Source organism: Phasianus colchicus, chromosome 38, assembly GCF_987193195.1.
Source record: "Phasianus colchicus chromosome 38, bPhaCol1.hap1.1, whole genome shotgun sequence".
Taxonomy (NCBI): domain Eukaryota; kingdom Metazoa; phylum Chordata; class Aves; order Galliformes; family Phasianidae; genus Phasianus; species Phasianus colchicus.
Genome location: NC_143473.1, coordinates 2,348,035 through 2,365,263, shown reverse-complemented (window position 1 = coordinate 2,365,263; position 17,229 = coordinate 2,348,035). Strand labels below are relative to the sequence as shown.

Here is a 17,229-nt window from a genome sequence, read left to right as displayed (position 1 = left end):
TAAACCCTCCCCCAGCCCCACCCCCAACAGAGTGGGGGGTTTTTGGGGGGATGGGCGGTGTGCCATCACACATCCCCCCCCCTCCTCCCCTCCCTTCCCCGGGATTTACCGTGCTTAATCCACTCGCTAATAGCTCTAAAGAAGGGAAAGGGGCTGAGCCAGGCACCATCTGCCAGGACACCCCCCCCCCCGCGGGGGGCAGTGCCCCTCCCCAGCCCCACGTGTGTCCCCCCAGCCCCTGTGTGCCCCCACTACGCAAACCAGGAGGCGAGGACGGGGTGCAGAGGGGTTTTTATTTGGCTGGGGATCCACAGCTACAGCCTGCAACAGAGACAGAGGTGGATTGGGGGCGGCTCAGCGCCACTGCACCCCCCAGTGCCCCCCCACAGCCCCCACTCACGTCACTTCCCGGAACGCCCTCTTCTCCACATACTTGAGGCGGTATTTCCTCTTGAACCTAGGGAAGGAGAAAGAGAGGAAGGGGCTCAGAATCGATCCCAAATCCACCCCAACCCCCAGGACCCCCCCCCCCTCCCGGACCACCCACTCACTTTGCCCGCTCCCGGGGCTCAATCAGGCTCCGTTTCTGAAGGCTCTTGAAGCGGTCGTGCAGAATGCTGCCCTCGGGCTGAAACGGGGGGAGGACCACAGGTTGGTCACTACAAACCCCCCCACCCTGCCCCATAGACCCCTCCCCCACCCGGGGGTCCGGCGCCCTCAGCACCCAAGCCCCCACCCCCACGGTGAGGCCCCGGGAACTCTGGGGAAGTCTTCACATTCCACAGCACGGGGCTGTGAATCCTGACAGTGCAAGGATGGGGCTCATCACGGGGCGCCGGCCCCCAGACCCACAACAGCCCCCCACAAAAGCCCCCAGCCCCGCCTGATGCCAACACCCCAATGCCAACAGCCCAACCCAATGCCGCCACCCAACACCAAGACCCCAAAAGCCAACATCAAGACCTGAAAACCCAACACTCCAACCCCAATGCCAAGACCCCAAATTTCCAATGCCAAGACCCCAATACCCATCAAACCCCCAACCCAATGCCAGGGCCCCAACCTTCATGCCAAGACCCCCAACTCAACGCCAAGACCTGACACTTCATTCCAAACCCCAACTCCAAGACCCCAAAACCCAACGTCTCAACACCAAGACCCAAAACCAAACACCCTCAACCCAATGCTAAGACCCCAAAACTTCAATGCCAAGACCCCAAAAACCCATCAAACCCCAAACCCAATGCCAAGACCCTCAAACTCCATGCCAAGACCCCCAACCCAACCCCAAGAGCTCAAAACCCAACACCCCAACCCCAACACCAAGACCCCACACTTCATGCCTATCCCCAAGTCCAATGCCGTGACCCCAAACCCAACGCCATGACACCAAAACCCAACGCCAAGACCCAACATGCCAAATCCCAACTCCGAGACCCCAAAACACAACTTCCCAATGCCAAGACCCCAAAACCTATCAAACCCAACACTAAGACCCCACAGCCCAATGCCAAGCCCCCCAAACTCCATGCCCAGACCCCTAACCAACACTAAGACCTCAAAACCCAACACCCCAATACCAAGATCCCCAACCCAATGCCAAGACCCCAAAACCCATCAAACCCCCCAAACTCCACGCCAAGCCCCCCAAACTCCACGCCCAGACCCCCAACCCAATGCCAAGACCCCAAAACCCATCAAACCCCCCAAACTCCACGCCCAGACCCCCAACCCAATGCCAAGATCCCAAAACCCATCAAACCCCCCCAAACTCCACGCCCAGACCCCCAAACTCCACGCCCAGACCCCCAACCCAACGCCAAGACCCCAAAACCCAACCCCACGCCCCCCAACCCCCAGCCCCCAACCCCAACCACCCCCCTCCCACCTTCAGGGTACGCAGCGACTCCGCCAACTCATCGCTCAGCTGCACCTCCAGAGCGGGGTCCTCATACCTAACAAATTGGGGGGGTGGGGGGTCAGCCAAACTCCCGGTGCTCCCCCCCAACCCCACAGCCCCCTCCTCCACCCCACAGCCCCCTCCCCTCACTTGATCCTCCCCAGACGCCGCGGCCGCCCCTCCATCTCGCGCCGTTTGGCCTCCCTCGCCCTGCGCCGTCGCAGCAGTTCCTGCTCCCAGCGCCGCAGCTGCCGGCCCAGCGACCGCAGCCTGAACAGCTGCTGCTGCCGGCACCGCAAAGCCTTCAAGCGGCGCCGCTGCAACTCCTGGGGGGTGGGGAAAAAAAAAGCAGCGTCAGACCCCCCCCCCCAAATCACCCTCACTGGGTCAGAGCCCCCGCATCACATCTGCACACACACCTGCGCCCGCGCCTCCTTCTCCTTCCGCCGCTGCTGCTCCGTCTTCTTGCCTGGCCTGTGGAGCAGCCTGGGGGGGTCTGAGGGCTGTGCCCCCCCCACCGCTTCTTCCTTCTTCTCTTCTTCCTCTTTCTCTTCCTCTTCCTCCTCCTCATCCCCCGACTCCTCCAGCAGCCCCTCGCACTGCTCCCTGAACACCGTCTCCTAGGAGCAAAGCGCCGTCAGTCCCCACCCCAGGGTTCCTGCTCCATTTTATTGGGGGGGGGGGGGGGGGGCCTGCCCTGAACACCCCCCACACCCAAAGACCCCAATCTGGCAGGCTGTTGGGGGGGGCCACGGGGTCTCACCGCAGTGGGGGCCTCAGCAGCTGTGGGGAAGCGGAGCTGCCGCTCCACTTTGTCCTCCGCCCTCTTCTTCCTCACCTCCACCTCGTGGGCCTTCAGCAGCAGCGCCTGCGGGGGGGGGGGGGAGGACACAGCCCATCACCCCCTATTCTGGGGGTGAACTCCCCCCCCTCACTACCACAATACCCCCCCACAAACCTGGTGGTCCTCAAAGGTGGGGTTGTAGGACCCCCCAGGGGCGATCACCTCCACGGCCGGGAGCTGCGATGGCTTCTGCTGCAGCCTGAGGGGGCGCTGGGGGGTGGGGATGGGTGGGGGGGGGAGGGCAGCCACAGTGAGGGATCTGCTGGGCTGTGCCCTCCCCCCCCCCCCAAAACCCCCAACTCCTCCCCACGCCCCCACCCCGCTCACCTTCACCCTCTGCTTCTGTGTCTGCTGCAGGAACCACGCGTCCTGCCCCACCAGCGCCCGCTCCAGAGGGTCTGGGGGGACAGAGAGACACAATTTCCAGCCATCCCATCCCCTTCTCCCCCCCTCCCATTTCCATCCCATCCCCTTCTCCCCCCCCTCCCGTTTCCATCCCATCCCCTTCTGCCCCCCACTCCCATTTCCATCCCATCCCCTTCTCCCCCCGCTCCCGTTTCCATCCCATCCCATTCTCCCCCCCGCAGTTTCCATCCATCCCATCCCACCACCCCAATTTCCACCCACCTCACCTCACCCTCTCCCCCATTTCCAGCCACTCCATCTCCCCCCCCCCATTTCCAGCCCCCCCTCACTTATTTCCAAGCATTTCCCCCCAAATTTCACCCAACCTCACCCAATTTCCCCCCAATCCCTGACCCCCTCCCCATTTTCACCCCCCCTTTCATATCCATCTCCCCCCCCAATCCTCACTATCATCTGCCCAGATGTCGTAGAAGCTCCTCCCCGGATCCAGTCGCCCCTTTTCGGGTGGTTTTTCCCGGGGGGGGGCAGGGTTCTGCAGCCTTGTTTGCAGCCTTCTCTCGCTGCGTGGCAGAACCCCCCTCTGTGCCATCCGCTCCCAGAACTGCTGCCGCCGCCTCTCCTTCCTTCCATTGGGGATCTGATGGGACAGAATGCTGCAATGGTGGGGGGGGTGGTGGTCAGAATGTGGGGGGGGGGGGGGAGTCTCATACGCCCCCCCCCCCAGATCAGAACAGTGCTCACTCTTTGGGCGCCGGCACTTTGGAGTCGGGCCGCAGCACCAGGTCGATGTGAAGGGGTTTCTCACGGATTTTATTCTTCCTTTTCCGTCCTGGTGGTGGTGATGGTGGGGGGGCGGGGAATAAATAAAGCTCCCCCCCTCCCCCCCCTTCCAAACGCTGGGGAAGGGTCTCGGGGGGGGTTTAAAGGGGCGCCCACCGCCTCCCCCGTAGCGCTCACCCTTCTCAGCGCTGCCCGTATCCACAAAGAAGAGCCCCGCGTCGGGCTGCTCCGCGATCAGACCGCTGCAAAAAGGACGGGGGGGGGGGGGGGAGGTTTCAGGCGGCCCCCCCCACCCCCAGAGCCCCCTCCCACCCTCCGGCCCCCCCCAGCCCCCCGCCGAGGCCTTCGCCCCCCCCCTCACCCCGCCACGCGCTGCTGCAGCGTCACATCCTCGAGGAAATCGCCGATCTCGCGGCCCAGCCGCGCCTCGGGCCCGGCCCAGCGCTTCCAGCCCTTCTTGCGGTTCCTGGGGCCGCGGTTCCGTCGCCGAACGGCAGTCGCGGGGTCCCGTGCGGACGGGGTGAGGCCCAGGAAAGAGAGCGACTCCGCGCCCGCCGCCATAGTGGCAGAGAGAGCGTGGGGGGAAGCGCGGCGCCGGAAGTAATGCGCGGGCACTTCCGGTCACGGGGACGGGAAAGGCGGGGAGCGCGCCGCCCCGTGGCTGGAGGACCCACGCCGGCTGTGCCGCCCCGCACGGACGCGCGCCCCGCCACCGCCGTGTAAACGGACCCCCCCCCCAGCCCACGAGCCGCCCCCCGCACAGACCCACGTGACGCTCCGCTCCCACCCCTTTATTGTCCCCGTACCGCCCTTTCCCATACATCCCCCCCCATACATCCCCATACATCCCCCATACACACCCCATACATCCCCCTACACACCCGATACACCCCCATACACACCCCATACACCCCCATACATCCCCCCCATATACACCCCATACATACCCCCCCATACACTCCCCCCATACACCCCCATACATTACCCCATACACCCTCATGCACCCCATACATCGCCCCCCATACACACCCCATACACCCTCATACACCCCCCATACATCCCCCCCATACACCCCCATACACACCCCATACATACCGCCCCATACACACCCCATACACCCCCATACACCCCCCAAACATCCCCCCCCATACACCCCTCCCATACCCCATACACCCTCATGCACCCCCATACACCCTCATACACCCCCATACACACCCCATACATCCCCCATACATCCCCCCCCATACCCCAGACATCCTCATACACACCCCATACATACCCCATACACCCCATACACACCCCATACATACCGCCCCATACACACCCCATACACCCCATACACACCCCATACATACCCCCCCAATACACCCCTCCCATACCCCATACACCCTCATACACCCCCATACACACCCCATACATACACCCCCCATACACACCCCCCATACACCCCTCCCATACCCCACACATACCCCATACACACCCCATACACACCCCCTACACCCCCATACACCCCTCCCATACACCCCTCCCATACCCCATACACCCTCATACACCCCCATACACCCCATACATACCCCATACACCCCATACACACCCCATACACCCCCATACACACCCCATACATACACCCCCCCATACACCCCTCCCATACCCCACACATACCCCATACACCTCCATACACACCCCCTACACCCCCATACACCCCCCCCATACACCCCTCCCATACCCCATACACCCTCATACACCCCCATACACCCCATACATACCCCATACACCCCATACACACCCCATACACCCTCATACACCCCCATACACCCCATACACACCCCATACACCCTCATACACCCCCATACACCCCATACATACCCCATACACCCCATACACACCCCATACACCCCCATACACACCCCATACACCCCCAACACCCCCCCCCCCATACACCCCACCCCCCCCCGCCCCCCCGCCCCGCACACATCCGCTCTCAGCGCCGCTCTCCGTCCCTTTTTATTCCCCTTCACTCCGCCGAGCCCTTCTGACGCCGCTTGGAGGGCGGCACGAGGCGGGGGGGGAGGTCGCTGGGCAGCCCCCTGCCCTCCAGCTTGGCTCCGATCAGATGCCCGGCCAGCGCGAACTCCTCGGCGTCCAGCATCCCGTCCCGGTCCACGTCGCTCAGCTGCCAGATGCGGCCGAGCACGGAGCGCGGCAGTTTGCTGCCCACCATCCAGCCCCGCGCCTGCCGCCCGCTCAGCTTCCCCCCCAGCGGGCACAGCCCGTAGAAGATCTCGTCGTACTTGGCTTTGTCCTTCGTCACCACCCACTCGTCCTCGCCGCCCTCGCCCTCCTCCTCCTCCTCCTCCTCCGCCCCCTCCACGAACGGCCCCCGCCGGGCGCCCTCGAACGCCCCTCCCTGCACCCCGGGCGCCGCCTCCCCCTCCTCGCGGCGCAGCAGCGGCATCAGCGCGGCGATGTCCCGCGTCAGCAGCTCCTCCAGCGCCTCCAGCAGCCGCGGCTTCAGCGCCGGGAAGCGGGTCAGGTCCTGAGCCAGCAGCTGCTCCTGGGGGGCGTCGGGGCGACGGGGATTGGGGTCGTTGGGGGTCGTTGGGGTCATTGGGGGTCGTTGGGGTGATGGGGATTGGGGTCACTGGGGGGCGTCGGGGTCATTGGGATTGGGGTGGTTGGGGGTCGTTGGGGTGATTGGGGGTCGTTGGGGTGATGGGGATTGGGGTTGTTGGGGTGATGGGGATTGGGGTCGTTGGGGGTCGTTGGGGTCATTGGGGGTCGTTGGGATGATGGGGATTGGGGTCACTGGGGGTCGTTGGGGTCATTGGGGGTCGTTGGGGGTGGGGTCGTTGGGATGATGGGGATTGGGGTCATTGGGGGGCGTCGGGGTGACGGGGATTGGGGTCACTGGGGGTCGTTGGGGTCATTGGGGTCGTTGGGGTCATTGGGGGTTGTTGGGATGATGGGGTTTGGGGTCACTGGGGGGCGTCGGGGTCATTGGGATTGGGGTGGTTGGGGGTCGTTGGGGTAGGGGTTGTTGGGATGATGGGGATTGGGGTCATTGGGGGTTGTTGGGGTGATGGGGATCGGGGTCATTGGGGGTCGTTGGGGTCATTGGGGGTCGTTGGGATGATGGGGATTGGGGTCACTGGGGGGCGTCAGGGTGACGGGGATTGGGGTCGTTGGGGGTTGTTGGGGTCATTGGGGGTCATTGGGATGATGGGGTTTGGGGTCACTGGGGGGCGTCGGGGTCATTGGGATTGGGGTGATTGGGGGTCGTTGGGGTTGGGGTTGTTGGGGTGATGGGGATTGGGGTCACTGGGGGGCGTCAGGGTGATGGGGATTGGGGTCGTTGGGGGTTATTGGGGTCATTGGGGGTCGTTGGGGTTGGGGTCGTTGGGATGATGGGGATTGGGGTCATTGGGGGGCATTGGGGTGACGGGGATTGGGGTCGCTGGGGGGTTGTTGGGGTCATTGCGGGTCGTTGGGGTTGGGGCCATTGGGTTGGGGTCATTAGGATTGGGGGCATTGGGTTGGGGGCATTGGGATGATGGGGATTGGGGTCATCTGGCGTCGTTGGGGTCATTGGCGTTGGGGTCATTGGGATGACTGGGATTGGGGTCATTTGGGGTCGTTGGGATGACGAGGATTGGGGTTATTGGGGGTCGTTGGGATGATGGGGACTGGGGTCATTTTGGGTCCCATTTTTGAAGATTGGGGTCACTGGGGGTTGTTGGGTTGGGGTCGTTGGATGACAGGGATTGGGGTTATTGGGGGTCATTGGGATGACAGGGATTGGGGTCATTTGGGGTCGTTGGGGTTGGGGTCGTTGGGATGATGGGGATTGGGGTCGTTGGGATGACTGGGACTGGGGTCATTTGGGGTCATGGGTTGGGGTCGTCAGGTTGGGGTCATTTGGGGTTATTGGGTTGGGATGACTGGGATTGGGGTCATTGGGGTCATTGGGATTGAGGTCGTTGGGTTGCGATCATTGGGTTGGGGTCATTGGGGTGACTGGGATTGGGGTCATTGGGGTCATTGGGATTGAGGTCGTTGGGATTGGGGTCATTGGGTTGGGGTCATTGGGGTGACTGATTGGGGTCATTTGAGGTCATTGGGTTGGGGTCATTGGGATTGGGGTCATTGGGGTCATTGGGGTCATTGGGTTGGACTTGGGTTGGGGTCGTTGGGTTGGGGTCGTTGGGTTGGGGTCATTGGGGTTTGGGATTGAGGATGGGATTGGTGTTTGGGTTGGGGTTGGGGTAGGACTGGGGTGGGGTTGGGGTGGGATTGGGGTTGGGATTGGGATAAGGTTGGGATTGGGGTTGGGGTTGTAATTAAAGTTGGGGTTGGGAAGGGATTGGGGTTGGAATTGGGATTAAAGTTGGGGTTGGGATTAAGGTTGGGGTTGGGATTGGGATTAAGGTTGGCGTTGGGGTTGGGATTGGGATTAAGGTTGGGGTTGGGGTGGGATTGGGGTTGGGATTGGGATTGGGATTAAGGCTGGTGTTGGGGTGGGATTGGGGTTGGGATTAAGGTTGGGGTTGGGATTGGGGTTGGGATTGGGATTGGGATTAAGGCTGGTGTTGGGGTGGGATTGGGGTTGGGATTGGGATAAGGTTGGGGTTGGGGTTGGGATTAAGGTTGGGGTTGGGGTTGGGATTGGGGTTGGGATTGGGATTAAGGTTGGGGTTGGGGTGGGATTAGGGTTGGGGTTGGGGTGGGATTAGGGTTGGGATTGGGATTGGGATTAAGGTTGGGGTTGGGGTTGGGATTAAGGCTGGGGTTGGGGTTGGGGTTGGGGTTGGGATTAAGGCTGGGATTGGGGCGGGGTTGGGTTGGGGTTGGTGTGGAGGTGGGGCTGGGAGCAGACCTGCATGCGCGCGCAGTCGGGGAAATCCCCGGGCGGGATGTGCTGCTCCATCTGGATGCGTGCGAACAGCAGCGGCAGCTGGGCGATGAGCTGCTTCTTCTTGTGCCCCTTCCCGAACACCGCCGGCATCTCCTTCTTCAGGCGGCTCAGGATGTGCGCGTGCACCTTTGGGGGTGGGGGGGGGGAACCCCTCAGTTCTGGGACCCCCGGGGGGGGGGGGAGGGGGGAAGAGCCGAGCGCCCACCCCCTCCTCGACCCACCCTCATCCCCTCCAATCCCCACCCCATCCCACATCGCTCTCACGTATCCCTCACCTCTCCCCCCCATTTCTCCCCCCCCCCATATCTCCCTAACGCTAACCCCCCCCATATCCCCCCCCACCCCATATCCCCCCCCCAATATCCCGCTGCCTTTGGCCCCCTCCCAGTGGGGCCGTGCCCGGATGCGGTGCACAAAGGGCCGCGGCTGCAGGTGGCCGGAAGAGATAAGGCTGAGCCAAAATCGGGGGGGGGGGAATCAAATCACACCCCCCCCCCTTCAACCCCACTCCCCCCCCCCCGGCCCCATAGGCAAAGGCCACAGTGATGGGCTGAGCCATGGGAACCCGCCGGCCCCAGAGCTGCCCCCAGTCCTGGGGGACATTGCGGCAATGAGGGGCACACGGGGGGGGGTCAGGGGTAGGAAAAGGTGTGGGGGGGGCTGTGTTAATTATTCTGCAATCAGCGTGGAGGAAGCCTCGTTAGCTCACGGGAAGCTCTTAACGAGGAAACCATGCACAGGATGTGACTGGTGTGATGTTCCCACCCCCCCCCGGGCAACGTGGGGCCATTGTTGGGGGTGGCCCCGAGCCAGAGGGGTGGGGGGGGACAGGGGGGGGCAGGGGGGGGGATCCCCTCCTTGTGCTGATGGGGGGAATGGGTGTCCCGAAGACATCAAATCCCATTGGTGCTGCGAAACAGAGGGGACCGCGGTGCCCCCATCCCCATCGGTGCCACCAAAGCACAGAGGGGACCAAAGTGTCCCCCACCCCCCCTGGTCCCATAAGTGGGTGGGGGGGCCGCGATGTCCCCTCTTGCTGGTCCCACAGGGAGGCGTCAGAACCCCATCAGTGCCACCAAAGCACGGGGGGCTCCGCTCCCACCGCACCGCGACGTCCCACCCAGGGAAGGAGGACCCCGTGGGGCTGCGGACCCCCCCCCACCCCCCAGCCCCGCTCACCCTAACGAGCCGTGCCCTCTTGACGAGGTCGTTGAGCTTGCGGAGGGCGGAATTGCGGGGCAGGTTCTGGATCTCCTGGAACAGATCCTGCTCCTCCAGCTCGAAGAGCCGCCGGTTGTCGGCGATGAGCAGCGGCTCCGACCAGAAGGAGCCGATGAAGACGCGCAGCACCTCGGGGGTGTTGAACACCTTCCCCAGGGACCACATCAGCGCCCCGTAGACCCGCATCAGCTGCTGCGTCTCCACCATGTCGGCTTTGTTCAGCACCACCCGCACCTTGTCCTCGTTGCCCCGCAGCGCCCGGATGGCCTCGGAGAATTCATCCGAGATCTCCAGCTTGTGGGCGTCGAAGAGGAGGATGATGAGATCCACGCGCTCCGCAAACCACTGCAGCACGGCCGGGAAGTCGTAGCCTGGGGGGGGAATGGGGGGGAGATCAGCACTGAGTCCGACCCCAACCCCAAACCCCAACACAACACAACCCCAGCATCGACCCCAAACCCCAGCTCTGAACCCAACATCAACCCCAACCTCAGCATCAACCCCAAAGCCCAACACAACCCCAAACCCCAGCTCTGAACCCAACATCAACCCCAACCCCAGCATCAACCCCAAATCCCAACACAACCCCAAACCCCAGCTCTGAACCCAACCTCAACCCCAACCTCAGCATCAACCCCAACCCCAGCATCGACCCCAAACCCCAACACAACCCCAAACCCCAGCTCTGAACACAACATCAACCCCAACCCCAGCATCAACCCCAAATCCCAACACAACCCCAAACCCCAGCTCTGAACCCAACCTCAACCCCAACCTCAGCATCGACCCCAAACCCCAGCTCTGAACCCAACATCAACCCCAACCTCAGCATCAACCCCAACCCCAGTATCGACCCCAAACCCCAACACAACCCCAAACCCCAGCTCTGAACACAACATCAACCCCAACCCCAGCATCAACCCCAAATCCCAACACAACCCCAAACCCCAGCTCTGAACCCAACATCAACCCCAACCTCAGCATCAACCGCAAACCCCAACACAACCCCAAACCCCAGCTCTGAACCCAACCTCAACCCCAAACCCCTGCTCTGAACCCAACATCAACCCCAACCTCAGCATCAACCCCAAACCCCAACACAACCCCAAACCCTAGCTCTGAACCCAACCTCAACCCCAAACCCCAACACAACCCCAAACCCAACACAACCCCAAATCCCAGCACTGAACCCAACCTCAACCCCAAACCCAACCTCAACCCCAAACCCCAGCACTGAACCCAACCTCAACCCCAAACCCCATCATTGAACCCAACATCAACCCCAACCCCAGCATCAACCCCAAACCCAACCTCAACCCCAAACCTCATCACTGAACCCAACATCAACCCCAAACCCCAGCAGTGAACCCAACATCAACCCCAAACCCCAACACAACCCCAAACACCAGCACTGAACCCAACCCCAACCCCAAATCCCAACACAACCCAACCCCAACATCAATCCCAAACCCCAGCTCTGAACCCAACATCAACTCCAACCGCAGCATCAACCCCAAACCCCAACACAACCCAACCCCAACATCAACCCCAAACCCCAGCTCTGAACCCAACCTCAACCCCAAACCCCACTACTGGACCCAACCTCAGCTCCCACTCCAACCCCAAACCCCAACCCTAAAACACGACATCAACCCCAACTGAACCCAACCCCAACCCCAAACCCCACCACTGAACCCAACATCAACCCCAAACCCCAACACAACCCAAAACCCAACACAACCCCAAACCCCAGCTCTAAACCCAACATCAACCCCAAACCCCAACATCAACCCCGACTCCAACATCATCGAACCCAACATCAACCCCAACCCCAACCCAACAAACCCCCAACCTCAAACCCCAGCTCTGAACCCAACCCCAACCTCAACCCCAACACTGAACCCCGACCTTGAACCTAACAATCCCAAACCCCAACCCCAACGCCAAAGTTTGACCCCAAGCTCAACCCCGACCCCAAACCCCCACCAAAAACCCCAAACTCAACCCCGACCCCAAACCCTGATTGGGGCTGCTTATGGGGGGGTGTATAAATGTGGGGTCCCGCAGTGGGGCTCCGCTCATTGGGCTGTGACAGACGCGTCCCTCCTCGCGCCCCCCCCGTGGCACTGGGACCCCCAACCCCCCGAACCCCCCCCCCCCATTATGGGGGATCTTTTCAGCCTGAAAAAAAACCCCAAAACATCAAAACACCAAAAAAGGGAAGACGCGGCACGGCCCCGATGTCCCCGTGCCGACCCCGGCCGTCCCCACATCCCCCCCCCCCCATTTAATGCCGCCCCATCCCTGCAGGCGGAGCCCCTTTACCCCCCCTTTGCCCCCCCCCCCGCGCATTCCAGCACCGGGAGCGCCCGGGAAGGGCCGGAATGCGGCTGTGCGTCCAGCGCGGCCCAACCCGGACCCCCCCCCGAAGGACCCCCCCCAGGGACCACATTTCAGCCCCACACACGGGGGGGGGGTTCCCTCCCTCCCTCCCTCCCTCCCCGCCCCGTTGCTGCGCGGCCGCCGCCAGCGCTCCTGGCCGAGGCTGAGCCTTTGGGGTGGGGAAGGAAAGGGGGGGTCGGGGAGGGGGGGGGGGGGCACAGCCGTTGCTGTGGGGCGGAAAATTGGTGATGCCCCCCCACCCCCGCCCCCCCACTGCCTCAATCCAATGAGTGTAAAGGGGGGAGGGCCAGGATTTCCCACCCCAACGGAAGCCCCCCCCGCCCCCAAAGGACCCTCCTCTTTACGCAGGGGGACACACGGGACCCCCCCGCTTTAAGGGACCCACCCCCCCCCCCATTTTGTGGGGGGGGGGCTCCGCCCCGTGGCGCTGCGCCCAGGGGCGCTCGGCACTCCCTTTGGCACGGGGGGGGTCGGGGGGGGGGAGGGTTGCTCCATCCCTCTGGCGCTGCTGGGGCGTTTTGCAACGCCCCCCCCCACCCACTGGGACCCCTTCAGACCTTCGCTGCCCCCCCCGCCCCCCGCCCCCCAATTATTTTCCTTGCACCCCCCCCAATCACCCCAATTTGAGGCGCATTTCCCATCACCCCCCCACTTTGCTTTGTGTCCCCCCCCCGAGCCTCCCAGCAGCACTTTTGCTCTGCCACCCATTTTGCTGTGCTCCCCCCGCTTTGCTTTACCCCCCCCCATTTGCTGTATCCCTCTATTTCGCTTTGCCCCCCCCCATTTCACCGTGCCCCCCTCTCACCACGCCTCCCCTTCCACCATGGCCCCACAACCTCTCCGTCTGTGCCCCCCCCCAATACCTCCCTGTACCCCCCCATCTCTCCATGCCCCCCCATTTCACCTCGACCCACACCTCGCTGAGCCCCCCCCATTTCTCCAGCCCCCCCATCACTGTCCCCCCCCCTTTATCCAGCTCCCCCCCCATCGCTGAGGACCCCCATTTCTCCAGCCTCCCCCATCATTGAGCCCCCCCCATTTCTCCAGCCCCCTCCACATCTCTGTGCCCCCCTTATTTCTCCAGCCCCCCTAAATCTGAGCCCCCCCCATTTCTCCAGCCCCCCCATCGCTGTGCCCCCCCCATTCCTTCAGCCCCCCCCCCATCGCTGTGCCCCCCCCCATTCCTTCAGCCCCCCCCCCATCGCTGAGCCCCCCTCCATTCCTCCAGCGCCCCCCCCCCATCGCTGTGCCCCCCCCCATTCCTCCAGCGCCCCCCCCCCCATCGCTGTGCCCCCCTCCATTCCTCCAGCGCCCCCCCCCATCGCTGAGCCCCCCCCCATTCCTCCAGCGCCCCCCCCCCATCGCTGTGCCCCCCTCCATTCCTCCAGCGCCCCCCCCCCATCGCTGTGCCCCCCCCCATTCCTCCAGCGCCCCCCCCCCCATCGCTGTGCCCCCCCCGTACCGCGGCAGACGCGCTGTTTGGCCCCGGACAAAATGCCGGGGGTGTCGATGAGGCTGATGCTCTCCAGCACCTGGTTGGGGAGGTGGGCGCACATAAACCTGGGGGGGGGGGGAGGACACAAACGGGGGGGGGGGGGTCACACACTGTCCGTTAGGATTCCCCCCCCCTCCCCCCCCTCTGGCTCTGCCTGACTCCGACTTTCCAAAGGCTTTGGCAACGCCGGGGCTGCATTCCTGAGCGCTGCCTCATCCCCCCCCCCCTCCACCCCCCCCTCCGGCAAAGCGGGGGGAGACACGGACACCCAGAGTGGGGGGGAGGGAGGGGGGGGGCATACAAGAACCCACCCCCCAAAAGCAGGACCCCAAACCCCCAACGCGGGGCTGAGGTTTGGTGATGACGTTTGGCCAAAAAAAAGAAGAAGAAAAAAAAAAAATACAACAGCAAAGTGTGGGGCACTGCAATCTGCCCCAAATCTCCCCGTTTTTCCCCCAAAATGTGACCTCCTATTTGGCTCAATAGCTAATAATAGGTGGGAATAAAGGAGAGGGGACCCCACCCCCCCAAAAAAAAAAAAAAACAACCAAACCACAGATGGTTATGAAGGATTGTCCAGAAATGCCCGATGAGAAGCGTGGGTGGAATTTGGGGTGAGGAGGAACCCGAGGGGCATTTTGGGGATGTTTTGCCCCAAATCACCCCATTTTCCCCCCAAACGCGACGCCTTATTTGGCTGAAAGTGCCCCCCAAAAAGGGGGGAGGAGCAGAGTTTGGGGTGAGGGCCACCAATCAGCTGCTTTATGGCAGCGGCGCATCCCGCGCGCGAGCGAGGCGGTAGTTCTTGGGAGAACCCCCCCGCTGGAGCTGAATTTTGGGCTGAAAAAAGGCCATTTTGGCATTCCTCCTCCCCCAACCCGACACTCACCGGTTGAGAAAAGTATTCCCGAATGGGTTCAGCTTCCGGAAGGGTTTGTTGGGGTCGACAATGAGCGCGTTGCCCGGCGTGATGCCGGCGGCGTCGCCGTGCATGATGGCCACGAAGGAGTCGGTGGTGGGCTCGGGGCCGACGCGGGCGCCGGGGATGTCCTCCTCCAGCAGGTAGCGGATGAAGGTGGTCTTCCCGGTGGAATATTGCCCCGCCACCAGCACCATGGGCTTGTTGTCGAAGTCGGCGTCTTCCAACGCCGGCGAATGGAAGTCGTGGAAACGGTAAAACTCCTCCACCGGGAGCAACTTCTTCTTGTAGAGCTCCTTCAGCCCCGCCGTCACGGTGCGAACCACCTCGGGGCTCTTCTTCTCGTGTCGCCGCATCCAGCTGAACATGGTGCTGCCGTCAGCGCCGGGCCATGGGCCGGGGGGAGCTCTGGGGGGGGGTCTTTGGTGGGTCCTGGTGGACTTTGTTGGGTTTTTGGTGGTCTTTGGGGGGTCTTCGTTGGGTGCTGGTGGTCTTTGGAGGTCTTTGTTGGGTTCAGGTGGTCTTTGGAGGTCTTTGATGGGTTTTTGGTCGTCCTTGGGGGTCTTTGTTGGGTTTTTGGTGGTCTTTGGAGGTCTTCGTTGGGTTCTGGTGGTCTTCGGCGGTCTTTGATGGGTTTTGGTGGTCCTTGGGGGTCTTTGTTGGGTTCTGGTGGTCTTCAGAGGTCTTTGTTGGGTTCAGGTGGTCTTTGGAGGTCTTTGTTGGGTTTTTGGTGGTCCTTGGGGTCTTTGTTGGGTTCTGCTGGTCTTTGGGAGTCTTTGTTGGGTTTTTGGTGGTCCTTGGGTGTCTTTGCTGGGTTTTTGGTGGTCCTTGGGGGTCTTCGTCAAGTTTTGGTGATCTTTGCAGGACTCTGTCGGGTTTTTTTGGGAGTCTTTGGTGGGTTCTGGTGGTCTTTGGAGGTCTTCGTTGGGTTTTGGCGGTCTTCGGGGGGGGTTGGTGGTCTCTGGGGACCTTCGGTGAGTTTTGGTGACCTTTGGAGGACTTTGGTGAGTTTTGACGGTGGTCCTTGGGGCTCGTCGGCGGATTCTGGAGATCTTTTGGTGGCCTTTCGGGTTCTTTGGTGAGTTCTGCTGCTCTTCGGGGGCCTCCGGTGGGTTCAGGTGGTCTCTGTTGAGTTCTGGTGGTCTCTGGGGGTCTCCAGGGGGTTGCCGGGGTCTTTTTGGTTCTTTGGAGCTCCTCAGTGCTCCCCGCTGCCCCAGCTGAGGAGCCTCGCTGCCGTCAGTGGGGAAAACGTTGCCTTTCCACCCAAAAAAAAGGTGATTTTCCACTCCAAAAAAAGTTCAAGGCTTCCACCCCAAAAAAGCTCTTTTCTCGCCCCCCCTCCCCGCACACACACACACAAAAAAAGGGAGTTTTCCACCCAGAAGGGTTTTGCAGCCCCCCCCCCAAGGAACCCAGCCTGGCTCGGCGCTGTGGGTCGGTGCTGGGGGGGGAATTTTCGCCCCTCTCCCGACGGACCCACGGAGCGTCTGCGTGCAGCCGGGAGGCGGCGGGGGAGAAAAGGGCCGGGGGGGGGGGGATGGGGGGGGCGGGGGGGAATATATTACCATAAATTATTAAAGGAGGGGGGGGGGAAGGGAGTGGAGATGAAGGCAGAGCCATAAAAGCGGAAAAAAAAAGGGGGAAAAATAAATAAAATAAAGGTTGCGCTGAGGCGGAGCCGGAGGAGGCGCCGATCCCTTCCGGACAGCGCCGGACGCGGACCCCCCCCCCCTCCTCCCCCCCCCCCCAGGGACCCCCCGCCCCCCCCCACGTCCCACCCAAACACAGCACTGCCAAAAAGGGGCTCCGAAGGACCGAAAAGCGTGGGATTTAAGCCCAAAAGGGAGGTCGGGTCGAGGCGAGGGGGGGGGTAAAACGGGGGGGGGGGGGGGGGGAAGGACGGGCAGAGCGAGGCGGGAGCAGTCGTTAAAAAGAAGAGCGATTTAATTTACACAGAAGTACTAAATGTACATAATTCTTTAAAAAAATCGTTATACACAATAAATACAGTACAAAATTATTTTATAGGACTGTTCCGGTGGCGGCGGTCGCGGGGCCGGGGGGGGGCGTGGGGGGGTGGGGGGGGGGCGGCGCTGCTCTGTTCCCATTTTTGGAGCCTTTTTTTTTTTTTTTCCTTTCTTTTTTTGGCCTTTTCCCCACTTTTGGGGGCTGAGCTCCGGAAGGGGGGGGGAAGGGAGGGGGGCGCGGATCTCCCTCCGGATTTGCGGGGGATTTTTGGGTGGAAAAAGGGCGATTTTGGGGGTTCTCCGCCGGCTCCATCTGGCAGAGCGAAAGGACGAACGACGCGCGATCGATCCCAATCCACACACTTCCTTCGGGCTTGGAAAATAATAATTAAGACACTAAACGAAAACCAAACGATTTAATA

The 17,229-nt window shown here is 62.2% G+C and overlaps 2 protein-coding genes across 2 annotated transcripts; both read right to left on the bottom strand.

Moving 5' to 3' along the window:
* Positions 1 to 274: 274 nt before the first annotated feature.
* On the bottom strand, positions 275 to 4,731 carry NOP53 (NOP53 ribosome biogenesis factor). Its single transcript, XM_090129842.1, has 13 exons — positions 4,252 to 4,731; positions 4,068 to 4,132; positions 3,852 to 3,939; positions 3,558 to 3,763; positions 3,072 to 3,142; positions 2,859 to 2,954; positions 2,664 to 2,768; positions 2,320 to 2,520; positions 2,051 to 2,226; positions 1,889 to 1,955; positions 552 to 628; positions 401 to 457; positions 275 to 321 (listed from the first exon to the last, which is right to left on the bottom strand). Exons 1-13 carry the CDS (start codon positions 4,449 to 4,451, stop codon positions 315 to 317), a joined length of 1,416 nt encoding a protein of 471 aa, XP_089985968.1. The 5' UTR covers positions 4,452 to 4,731; the 3' UTR covers positions 275 to 314.
* Positions 4,732 to 5,878: 1,147 nt separating this feature from the next.
* EHD2 (EH domain containing 2) lies at positions 5,879 to 16,356 on the bottom strand. Its single transcript, XM_090129840.1, has 5 exons — positions 14,811 to 16,356; positions 13,889 to 13,986; positions 9,982 to 10,394; positions 8,764 to 8,928; positions 5,879 to 6,444 (listed from the first exon to the last, which is right to left on the bottom strand). Exons 1-5 carry the CDS (start codon positions 15,206 to 15,208, stop codon positions 5,905 to 5,907), a joined length of 1,614 nt encoding a protein of 537 aa, XP_089985966.1. The 5' UTR covers positions 15,209 to 16,356; the 3' UTR covers positions 5,879 to 5,904.
* Positions 16,357 to 17,229: the final 873 nt, after the last annotated feature.